The sequence below is a fragment of the Scatophagus argus genome, chromosome 11 (assembly GCF_020382885.2).
Source record: "Scatophagus argus isolate fScaArg1 chromosome 11, fScaArg1.pri, whole genome shotgun sequence".
In the NCBI taxonomy this organism is placed as follows: domain Eukaryota; kingdom Metazoa; phylum Chordata; class Actinopteri; family Scatophagidae; genus Scatophagus; species Scatophagus argus.
Window position 1 is genome coordinate 17,131,545 of NC_058503.1, and position 12,372 is coordinate 17,143,916.

At 39.0% G+C, this 12,372-nt stretch overlaps 1 protein-coding gene across 1 annotated transcript in view; it reads left to right on the top strand.

The window, feature by feature from the left end:
• The window catches only part of thsd7ba (thrombospondin, type I, domain containing 7Ba), a 120,085-nt gene that overhangs the window by 54,068 nt on the left and 53,645 nt on the right, over positions 1-12,372 (top strand). Inside the window, exons 8-9 of the mRNA XM_046404676.1 lie at positions 4,871-5,062; positions 7,246-7,477. Coding sequence (XP_046260632.1) covers positions 4,871-5,062; positions 7,246-7,477 — 424 coding nt within the window. The remainder of the gene's footprint in view (positions 1-4,870; positions 5,063-7,245; positions 7,478-12,372) is intronic.

Below are 12,372 nucleotides of genomic sequence, written 5' to 3' on the forward strand. Positions count from 1 at the left end.
TCTAATACGGATTTAAGTTATTATCTATGGCTGCTCAACCAATCTGAAAACATTCTCTGTCATCTAAATGGCAGCTTTTATTGTTTAGTGAATACACAAGGTAATTCCTAAAGCCACTCAGGTATGGATAAAATGGGAAACACTGGCCTAGTATTTAAGGACATTTTAGGAGGGATAGATAGATAGATAGATAGATAGATAGATAGATAGATAGATAGATAGATAGATAGATAGATAGATAGATAGATAGATAGATACTCATAACTACAGCTACTAATCACTGTTGTTTTATTGTGTGTATTATTTTTTCATAGATTAAATGAAACATAGATTTTTATATTTCAAAAGCATTCGATAAAGTCCCTACATAATGAATGTGAGTTCGTTACAATCTGTGGCATAGATGCATTGTGACTTTAATCTGATATATTGTATGATGTGTGAGACTGCTTATTGGCTGATTGTGTGTGTGTGTGGATGTGCAGCTCATTTATCAAAAATCATCACATTTCCTTTGTTTTTCCTGATGCTTTTATTTATTATTATTATTATTATTATTTTTCTTTCTTGTCAAAGGATTAAAATAATAAATCGTTCAATGTTTTAATAAAGAGGGAACTGAAATTGTAAGGCTGTATTGGGCTACGCAGAGTTCTGGGATCAGATCTGCATTTGTTTTTATTCTTCTGTTAGATTGACTTACATAAGGCAGGTCTTACGATGACAACAGAGAGTGTTGGGTTGTTCTGTCCAATTGAGAAAACCCCTCCTGTTTCGTAACATGGCATTCATGCAGAGACTGAAGCTTTCAAACTTTTAACCGTGTTAGTTTTAACTTCGTAGAACACAATTGTCATCAGTGCATCCCCAAAATAACAAGGGATCTTCCACAGGGAGGGTAATGGACACTTCTTATATTGCACAATAACTTTATTGGGTTGTAAACTCTGGAAAATAAAATAGATAAACAGATAAACAAAATGCTGTGTTAGCCTAACACACTGTCTTTTTGCCCCAGGCTTTGTAAAATTATTTTGACAGCTACCACTAACTGCACATCGACCATTAACGATGGAGTAGTCTGCCCCTTTTCCCAGCGAATGCCCAATCACAGGGCGAGCTGGACAGATTTAACCCTTTAACCTTCCCAAACTTACAGACACACTGAAATTTCAGAACCCAGAAACAATAATTCAATAGTATGGTTACCAACAGCACGAGCTCCCACTGCTCCACTGGGCAATGCTTAAGAGATTATGAACTTGGGAAAGTCCAGTTTTCTTTGTTTGTTCTTTGTTGTTTGCATTAGCCTACCAGCTTTGACTTAAAGGCTGCCCGCACAGAGTGGATGTAATTATTAACATCTAAGCAAAGGTGAGGATTTTTTTTGGCTATATCTACCTGAATAATAACAGTGAAGGAGATTAATTGGTGAGTGGGTGAGCAGAATAGGAATCATGTTAAAATTGTAAGCAAGAGGCAGTGGTATTATATCTGATTCCCAACTACAGATCTCTGTATTAATAATTCAAAAGCACCCCCAGGGCAGCAATCTATTTGCAGAGGTCCCAACATGTAGTCTCACACATACACACAAGTACACTAATGCAGGACTCTGGATTCATGTTATCATACCATTTTTCTTTAGGCAGTGTTTCAGGGCAGGCAGAGCTTTGTGAGTCATTTGTTAGCTTTGTTTGCTAACACATTCATTAGTCCTTTGTCATTTTCAAGTAGAACAATTGTTGAATAATTACTTACTTTCTCCCGTTTGATGAGAGATAGCAAATACTTACACCAGTGGCAATAATACATCTGAACCGTTCTTAAAATATGCCTCCCGTTTTCATGATGTTACATCCTTTTATATTCTTCTATATTTGTTTAATGTAAAATCTAAGGTAGTAATTTTAAATGTGTCAGAGTAGTCTCATATATTATATAGAGTCTGTTTGTGTTGTCTTGATAACAGCAATTTGCACACTATATTGCGTTAGAAAAAAAAGCAAAACATGCAAAGAAAGCGTTAGAAACTTAAGTAGTAATATGCATCTTTCATCTCACAGGTTGATAGTGTGAAACGTTTCTTAAAGGATCATACAGATGATGTATGGTGACATATCCTCTGAGGTGAAAAGCAAACACTGATTTGATTTGGCTGGTTTGACTGTTTCAGTGAATGGAAGTACAACCTTCACAAACTCTGCTTTTTCAGGGTTTTGTTTTGTCACTACAAGGCTAAACAGTAGAACTACAGTATTTTGGCATGTTCTCTGCCTGAAAACATTATGTCTGGTTTCTCATTACAAAGTGGTATTCACCAGTCATTTAAAATTATAAGTAACAAATGCGTCCCTAACATTAGATAAAACTTTTAAAACTTTGCAGTTCTACTTGAAATTTTTAAACATAGTCTTGCTGTATCTCATTGTCTGGTTTTACATTCCAAGCGCAAAATAGATTTCTTATCGCCTGCATTTACACAGAAACTATATAAAGGCACAGTACTCTCTGAATGTGGGTCACAGAGGCTGATTCACAGAATCCGTGGGGTGTACCCTGTTTCCTTTTATACTCATTTAGTTTAAAGCAAAGACACCTGATATAATTACCTGAGTTGGTTGGAGCCACGGCCAAGACAATTTAGTTCCCTCAGCTTGAAATTGTACTACCAGTATAAAAGAAGTATGTAAAGTATTGGGACTCACATTCAACTCCTATTTGGGATAAAAAAAAAATAAAAAATAGAATATAAACCTCTTGAGATGTGCCATCTCCTTTTCAATGGAATCCATGTTTGTTCACTCCCATTTAATGTATACACGTTATGGACATAAATAATGGGACTGACCTTTACACCAACAGGGACTTTAATGACATCTCATTCTACATACACAGGCAGCTTTGCAGCTGTAACAGCTTACACTCTTCTGGGAATGTTTCTGTGGGAATTTTTGCCCATTCACACTGTAGAGCATTTGTGAGGTCAGACACTGATGTTGAACCAAAAGGCTTGACTCACGATCTCCATTCCAGTTCATCCCAGAGGTGTTGGATGGGGTTGAGGGTTAAAAGTCATTTAAGATGTTTTCACAGAGTTTTAAAAGTCGTGGACAATATTAACCTCATCTTCAACCATGTACTTTTTTCTTCATGTGACTCAACTGTGTGAAAAAAAAATATCACCTGCATCTAAATGCTTCAGAATACTTTTTGAACTCTAACATGAGTGCTCTCCATCTTATGTCCAAATATATGTTCTTGAATAAAGGAAAGAATTCATCCCATACATTAGCCTGTGGGATTTAGCATCACTTCGAGCAGTCTAATAGCTCCTGCTGTATACACTTTGACGGCTGGAGCTCACTGATGATTTAACTTTATGGGCGAAAGGTTTTCAAAATCCCCTAGGGAGTCTTTCACATCTGTCTGATGAGGCGATACCTACGTTTGCTCTCTCCACTGCCCTCCTCTGCATCAAGGGTATTCACTCAGAGAGGAGGAAAAAAAAAAGACAAATTGATCACAAATTTGCCCTGGGGTTGTTATTGTTAAACCATACTCCATGATGTAGTGGTAGAGTTCAACCAAGCTAATGACACTTCTGTGTGCGAGTGTGTATCCAACAACAACAATGCTCCGGCTGCTGCTGCTGCTGCTGGCTCTGTTTTGACATCAGGATGGCATCCGTGGTTCTGAAATTGATCTTTTTGTTTCTCCTGGACGGGGAGACCTTAGAGAAAACACACACACATACACACATACACACACACACACACACACACATATATATCTATATATATATGTATGTATGTTGTAATTATAGTGTTTGATCACACAATAAGAGAGTCATTATCATGGAAGTACGCTAAAGAGAAAAGGCTCCGTCTTTCCTGTCACGGTTTCACTCCAGAAAGAAGAGTTAACTGAGAGCTGTGATAAATATTTTATTACATGACTACAAGATGAAAGCTGAAGGATAGCTTTTAAAACTGGCTCAGAATACCAATGGGATGGCCTTATAATTTTCTTTGGATAAAATGAAATCCTATTTGTGTTTTGTGACCAAATTTTTGGAACACTTTAGAAGGATGCCTGCAAGTTTGGTGTGAATCTTTCACGAAGGATCAAAAACATTTTGCATATGAAAAAAAAGAAAAGTAATTTAATTTTTAATTTAAAAAATCATTTTAAAAAGACTGACATGCTTCAAATTATAATCGCAAATTTTTAAACTTGCTACTACCACAAGACACATAAATTGGTTATACACTGCATCATGCATCATCATGTGCTCATAGTAAGATCACATCTGGATTCAGCCTAATTGTGTTCACACCTGGTCATAAAAAGTGGCAACAGTGAGATTCCATCTGCATTTCTGCCCTTCTCAGACCTGGACATCTCATAAGGACTGCACCACATCCATCCTACAGAAAACGGGAAACAAGTGAAACACTAGACAACTGAGACAAGCACAGCATGTCAAAGAAGCTGACCATGTACAGCTGGTTATGCTCTTTGAGAAGTGCATTTATTTTCTATTTCAGTGTGATCAGAAATGATCTTTAGGTGGTTTGTTGATATGGATCACAATCACTCTGTCTTCATTCTGCCCTGTTAGCTTTAATCTGATCAGCACAGATAGTTAGTTATGCCTGTTACAATGTTACGCTCACTCTGTGCTTCTCATATACATCTGTGACTTCATGCATCACTCGCCTGGACTGAGAAGTGAACGCGGCCCCGATTTGTTTTCCATTTAAACGAGGCTGTATCACTGCCTAAGTTGTCATCTTGATACATTTTGAGCTCTTAAAAACGAATGTTTCCATATCAGTTTTTTGTATAACAAAATTGCCTTTTACAGGGGAAGATGTGCCCATTGCCCATTGTGAAGGTGACCCTCCGTCCACAGAGGTTGCCTGCGAAGTCGCCTGTTCCTCAGACTGTGTGGTTGGACCCTGGTCCTCCTGGTCACCCTGCTCACACAGCTGTGCCACCAAGAACGCAGAGGGCCGACAGAGCCGCACTCGCACAGTGTTGGCCCTCCCGGGGAAAGGTAATGCAACAATACTTCCGACTTCTTTAGCTTTCCATCCCATGTTAATGACCCTTTATCTTTGTCGTTATCTTTATCGTTGTTTCTGTCCCAGACTTCCCAGATTATAGTTTTCAGTAAAAAAATGTCCGGGATGTTTTGTTTTTCTACATTTTCTGCCGATGAAACTTGTTTTTTTTGCAGGTAGCAGAGCTTTAGATTATTCACCTGCGATTACTGCTGTGATTTATATCTTTTTATTCTGTTACATTCAGGTTATCAATTAAATGCTAAATGCAGCCATTGCAAAAATTTAGATAGAAGCATCCTGTTAAGACCAAAAGGAGGATAAGGAGGGGTGAAATAATGTAAGATATGTACTTCTGGTACTATTAAATATTTACAGTGATTTTAAATTACACTGATTTTAAATTACAATTGATAAATTACAAAAACTGTTTCCGTTAGAAAACAAATTGTATGTGTGTTGGGGGTGTGGAGTTTGCCAAAATGAAGAACTTAAGAAAATGCATCATCACTAACAATCAAAACTAATAAACTCCAAACTCAACAAGGAAATTAAAGAACGAAGACTGATCCAGCCAAAGTTTTTATCAGCTTTCACCAGCATGGTGGATTTGTGTTGGCAGATGTTTCTGTGGATTACTTGTGGAGCCTTATTTACACATTTTTCATCACAGAAACATTTGAGGTTTGAGTTGACCATCCATTATCGAGGGCTCTTTTTTCTAGCCAGCATTTTTCTGCAAGTGTGTTTTTAAGTCAGACAGCAGAGCCTTGGCAGCCTGTGACTAGCCATTAATCCCTGTAACCGAGCACATATCTGCAATAACAGCTGATGAAAGAATCTCACAGCTTAAGTCAGGTTCCAAACTGAGTTGTTTATTACCATGTTGCTGGCTATCTCTTTGCTGGCAGAGGTGCTGCCTGTGTGTGTGTGTGTGTGTTAGTGTGTGAGTGTGTGTGTGTGTGTGTGTGTTTGTTCTCATATTCCTGCTTGTTTGTAAGACTATGTGCCAGTATAGAAGAACAAGAGAATGCAAAACAGAATACAGACTAGAAGGTGCAGGTGTTCATTTGGTTGTGGTTCAGTGACAAACTTATTCTTACCCTTCTGTGAGTCACAGTTCACTTTAGGGCACACACCACACTCCAGATGACATTTATGATCCTAAATTATGTGAACTGTCCCTTGTTTTACTTCTGTTCAGATTGTTCAGACCCCATACTGACACATGTGGTCGCATTGCACTTCATGTGTGTCGTTATATCTCAGTCACAGTTGCACATTTTCATTTGTACATGTGTATATGCAGACGATACTGCTTAACTCTCTGCGTGTATATATGTGTGTGTGTGCTCAAATATTTACACAATAGAGTGAGGCACAGAGACAAAATGACACATTAGGGTTGGAAACATATGCACAAAATGGAAAAATAGCCAGTCAGGTGGTTATGGCATAGAACTGAAGGATGGCACAGTCCATGAACACTTGATAATATGCTCATTTATTGCACTTTTGGCACTTACATGCATACATGTGAGCTTTTGCCTAACAATGGTTACATTTAACTGACAGTGTCACCTGTCTGCAAATAGATGGCAAAAGTCACATAGTAATAATGTTGCACTGTGATATTGTTTTCGCTGTGACACCCTACTGCACAGCCATACACAGCATCCTGGCGAATAAACACAAGTTTTCACAGACTTCATGCTTTCAGTATAGAACAGCCTGGCGTGTGTCCAAATAATGACTAAATATGTGACACCTAGGATTCAGGGAGCAGGGACTGGAAAAGATTGTTATGGTGTGGCTGTGGACATTGTTAAAACTGGCCTGCCAGTTCTGTTACACTGACCTGACTTTGACTTTTCATTTGTAATTCAAACTTCTACAAGTTGTAACTTGTAAAGTGTCCGCTCAGCTCACCCGAACAAACATTTGTTTTGTCGTTAAGTAGCCAGCATTCAGTGATAATATTAGCATTTGACTTCCGGCCACTAACTACAGCTTGTTATTTTAGGTCAGCCTTTGCAGGTTTTACGTTTTGTACAAATCACATGTACCGTGGATAATAATATTGATTTATCAGACGATCACTAGTTTTGGCTTGCTCACAAACACAGCTAAACACCATCTTTGACTGAGTGGCTCTTCCTCATGTGTTGGTGGCCAGAGGGGAAGGTGTGTCCAGCTGCTGCAGCCCTGGAGGAGTGGAGAGTCTGCAATGACCACCCGTGCATGGTTTTCTACTGGGAAGCCTCGGTCTGGGGTCCCTGTATTGAGGACGCCTCCATGGATCTCAATGGAACCACCTACTGGAATGGGACCCCTACATGTGCCGTGGGTGTTCAGATCCGCAAAGTCACCTGCATGAGGATGAACACTGGACCTGTCATGAATAAAAGGTACACTCTTTGACCAGGCACTTCTTCTATACATTATATTCTATACAAGACTTCCTGTGACTGAAAAGTGAAGTGTCTTTTCAAAGTAGCACCATCTCTTAACACCTCAACGTGTTAGGCTGCAGGCATGTTGTTGTAGACATGTTTTTCAGTCAGTTGGTGGCAAATCAATAAATTTCCTCCTTCCCTTCTCCTTTGGATGATGTCCTCACATGTCGGTGGCTTTTGTAAAACACTTTTCTTTTCTCTGTCTGCTTCTGTTATATGATGGATTGATGTTTTCTGCTTGTTATCTATTCGACGCAGAGTTAATGACAAGAATTATACAGTTCAAATATACCAAATGAAAGGTCTATTCTTGAGTCATTATGTCAGGATAGGTACAGCACTTTGTACCAGAACATTATCTTCTTACATTCCTATCTGACGCTGCTGCTTTGCTAAGTTTTAGATACCTGAAAATGGTACAGAGAAAAATAAATAGTAAAATTAAGGGTCAGGACTTTGTAAAGCCATTCAAATTTTAAGATTTAAAAGGGGCTTACATTAAGATGTACAGCGTATGGTTTTACGCACTGACAAATGACCTGAGAGACTTCATGTGCTGTGAAATTTTGTACACTGAGCCCTTTTTTGTATTCTCTGCCTCTCCTTTTTGAACAAAAACCTGAGATTCATTTTGCTTCTGCTTCACCATTATATACTCCTCTGTTAGCAATACCATATCAAACACAGCTAAGGGCTTATGTGCTGTCACTGTAATGATATTATAGCCCACACCAGGAAGACAGATTTCTAAATAATCCGGAGCATTTCCCCTTCTTTAGCTCAATATATTATTGACAGGGCCATAAAGTGGATTATGGAGAAGCTTGTTTCCATATGAATGTCCTTTTCCCCACCACAGAGGCTTTAATGAAATCTGTCATTTCTGTTCCACCAACAGATCTCACCTGTACAGTATGCTGTGAATTCAATCACTTCTTTGCTATTCATATTTCGCCACAGTGTCCATTTAATGCAACAGCACCCACACACACAGCCCTGCATGCTGCTGTTCATCACAGTTGATTTTGACTATCAGTAACAAGTTGCTGGGTCTTTCTGCTGCCTTTCCAACATGCCGAATGTGAGACATGATCAGAGTTTTGGCCATGTCCAGATTTTGCATAATTTCTCAAGATTAATGCACAGAAAACAGACAGTCTTTGTTCGCATGTTTCCTACACTGATAGGAGTATTCAGACTGTGCCATTTCCATTTCTTTAACCCCTGTTTATCTTAAAACATCTTTGAAGTACAAGAACGTCTTTAATATTTCTAAATCGTTTGCATCTGAAGAGCAGATGCTCCCCGAATACATTTGATGTTGAGCTGCTTGAGCAGGGTCACTTCACTCCGTAAACATCCAAGCACTTCATGCTTAGCAATAATCTCAGCAGTGAGCAGTGACTCAGTGAAACGTTTGTGGGTATTTCTTGGTATCAGTATGGAGCCCTCAAGAAAAAAGTGGATTGATTTTCACTTTCATTTCTGCTTTTCACATTTTCAGGATGAAATATTCATTGATGATCTTGAGCAGTGGAAAAATTAGTGTAGTATACAACATTTTTTATCGTATGGGTACTAACTTATCTTTTTTATGTAGTAACGGTCATTGTTAAATAAACCTGACTGAAAATATCAACACTCATTACAATTAAAAGGCCGTCCATAATATTTGATTTTAATAATTTTTGAGGAGTCATGTTGTTGGTATTAACCATATTCAGAGCAAAGCACACCAGTTGGTAACGTCACCACAGTTAGACATTGCAGTTTTGAAGAGATAATCAGCGAGTGAGACACATTTAACATTCCCAGTCATGTCACAGTTGAGCATCGCGGCCTTGACTGTAAGTCTGGCTCCCTCATTCTTGGTGCGCCACACGATATTCCCCAAGCTGCTCTGTTGCATTGCCATGCCCTCTGGCATGCATCGCTGCAAAGAGGGAGAGAGAAGAGGAGGGATAAAGCTAGGGAAGGATAGGTTTTATGTATCTCACCTCCTTATGCTTTGGCATACTTTGATCTCAGTCCTGTGCGTGCTGGCTTTCTGCAGTTGCTAGGATGTGGCACCACACTGGGTCTCTAGTGAGACCTGTATTTGGTTGTCGAGCAAAGGAAGTCACTCACTATGAAAAATGTGATTTTGTGTGTGTGTGTGTGTGCGTGTGTTTGTGTGTTGGAGTTGTGAAGAGGCTGCCTGTTGATGAAGACATCAAAGCTTAGACTTATTTGACTTTACATAGCTGTATTAATGTGCACCATTTCAAGGCTGCACAGCACACAAAATGCACTGCAGCTAAAGGGTGCGTCACAGATAAGTTTCACAAGATGTGCAGCAGCTGACACAAATGTGTGATTCTTTTCCTATTCTAAAACGAAGTAATTGGTAAAAGTCTGCGAAGTGCTCTGTACAACCTGGTAATGGTGTCCTTGGTGTGGCAGGGATGATTCATTGGCAAACAGTTTGCATATCCTCACTTTTCTCAGGTTTAATTAGCAGCCATGCCGGACTTTGATTGATTTTTCCTCCAAGAACACTCTGTCTCCTTGATGGCAACAAAAGACTGCTCTTTACATGTATATGGGGAGATAAATGCACTCACCTGGTTGTTTAAACCCAAACCTAAATTTGTTTCCCCGACCTTTAGCAACACATTTAGTGCTTGTAATTAATTCCATGTATTATGTATCCTTCCACAAACGCTCCCCTTTGATTTTTTATATATATATGTATATATTGAATATTGGTTTTGGTTAGTAGTTCTTGAAGCTGAATTAAATTTTCTGACAATGTGGTGGCAATTGAAATGACTTGAACGCAGTACTGACATATACAGTGGTATGAAAAAGTTTGGGCACCCCTGATCATTTTCAGGATTTTCCTTTATAAATCATTGGTTGTTCGGATCAGCAATTTCAGTTAAATATATCATATAGCAGACAAACACAGTGATATTTCAGAAGTGAAATGAAGTTTATAGGATTAACAGAAAGTGTGCAACAATTACTTAAACAACATTAGGCAGGTGCATAAATTTGGGCACCCTTGTTGTTTTATTGATTTGAGTACCTTTAGCACTAATTATTGGAACACAAAGTTTGTTTGGTAAGCTCATTGACCCTTGACCTACATACACAGGTGAATCCGATCATGAGAAAGGGTATTTCAGGTGGCCAGTAGCAAGTTGTTCTCCCTTTTGCATCTTCTCTGAGGAGTGGCAACATGGGAGCCTCAAAACAACTCTCAAATGACCTGAAAACAAAGATTGTCCAACATCATGGTTTAGGGGAAGGATACAAAAAGCTGGCTCAGAGATTTAAGCTGTCAGTTTCCACTGTGAGGAACATAGTGAGGAAATGGAAGACCACAGGCACAGTCCTAGTTAAGGCCCGGAGTGGCAGGCCAAGAAAAATCTCTGATAAGCAGAGGCGAGGAATGGTGAGAACGGTCAAACTCAACCCACAGACCAGCTCCAAAGACCTACAACATGATCTTGCTGCAGATGGTGTCACTGTGCATCGTTCAACTATTCAGCGCACTTTGCACAAGGAGATGCTGTATGGGAGAGTAATGCGGCGGAAGCCTTTTCTACGCACATGCCACAAACAGAGTCGCTTGAGGTATGCTAAAGCACATTTGGACAAGCCAGCTTCCTTTTGGAATAAGGTGCTGTGGACTGATGAATGTAAAATTGAGTTATTTGGACATAACAAGGGGCGGTATGCATGGCGGAAGAAGAACACAGCATTCCAAGACAAACACTTGCTACTCACAGTAAAATTTGGTGGTGGTTCCATCATGCTGTGGGGCTGTGTGGCCAGTGCAGGTACTGGCAATCTTGTAAAAGTTGATGGTCGCATGGATTCCAGTCAGTATCAGCAGATTCTTGCCAACAATGTTCAAGAATCAGTGACAAAGTTGAAGTTGCGCCGGGGCTGGATACTTCAACAAGACAACGACCCCAAACACTGCTCAAACTCTACAAAGGCATTCATGCAGAGGAACAACTACAACGTTCTGGAATGGCCATCTCAGTCCCCAGACCTGAACATTATTGAAAATCTGTGGTGTGATTTAAAGCGGGCTGTCCATGCTCGGAAACCATCAAACCTGACTGAACTGGAGATTTTTTGTAAAGAAGAATGGTCAAAAATACCTTCAACCAGACTCCAGACCCTCATTGGAAGCTATAGGAAGCGTTTAGAGGCTGTTATTTCTGCAAAAGGAGGATCTACGAAATATTGATGTCATTTGTCTGTTGTGGTGCCCAAATTTATGCACCTGCCTAATGTTGTTTAAGTAATTATTGCACACTTTCTGTTAATCCTATAAACTTCATTTCACTTCTGAAATATCACTGTGTTTGTCTGCTATATGATATATTTAACTGAAATTGCTGATCCGAACAACCAATGATTTATAAAGGAAAATCCTGAAAATGATCAGGGGTGCCCAAACTTTTTCATACCACTGTATACAGCTGACATAGTTTAGCAAATGAATAACTTATGTTCAATCCAGCAAAAACATTAGGTGAACATAGATTCTAATATCTGATTCCTGGGTTTCTCCGAATTCACTGGGCACTTTTAAGGGTCCCCTTTGGCTCCATCCATTTACCTGTACATATTCATTCATTTGTTTTGTTTTGTTTTTTTGTACAAATATGTTATTGTTATTGTATCTCCCTCAAAATTATCTGTCTGCAAATTATTTCCAATTATGTTATTACTTATTGTTTCTCTATAGCTTTATCATTTTTCTTATGATAGCCTTCATACTATTGTTGTAATTCTTTTCTGTTTTTCTTTTGTATGTGTGTAGATTACTTTTCCTCTTTGCATTG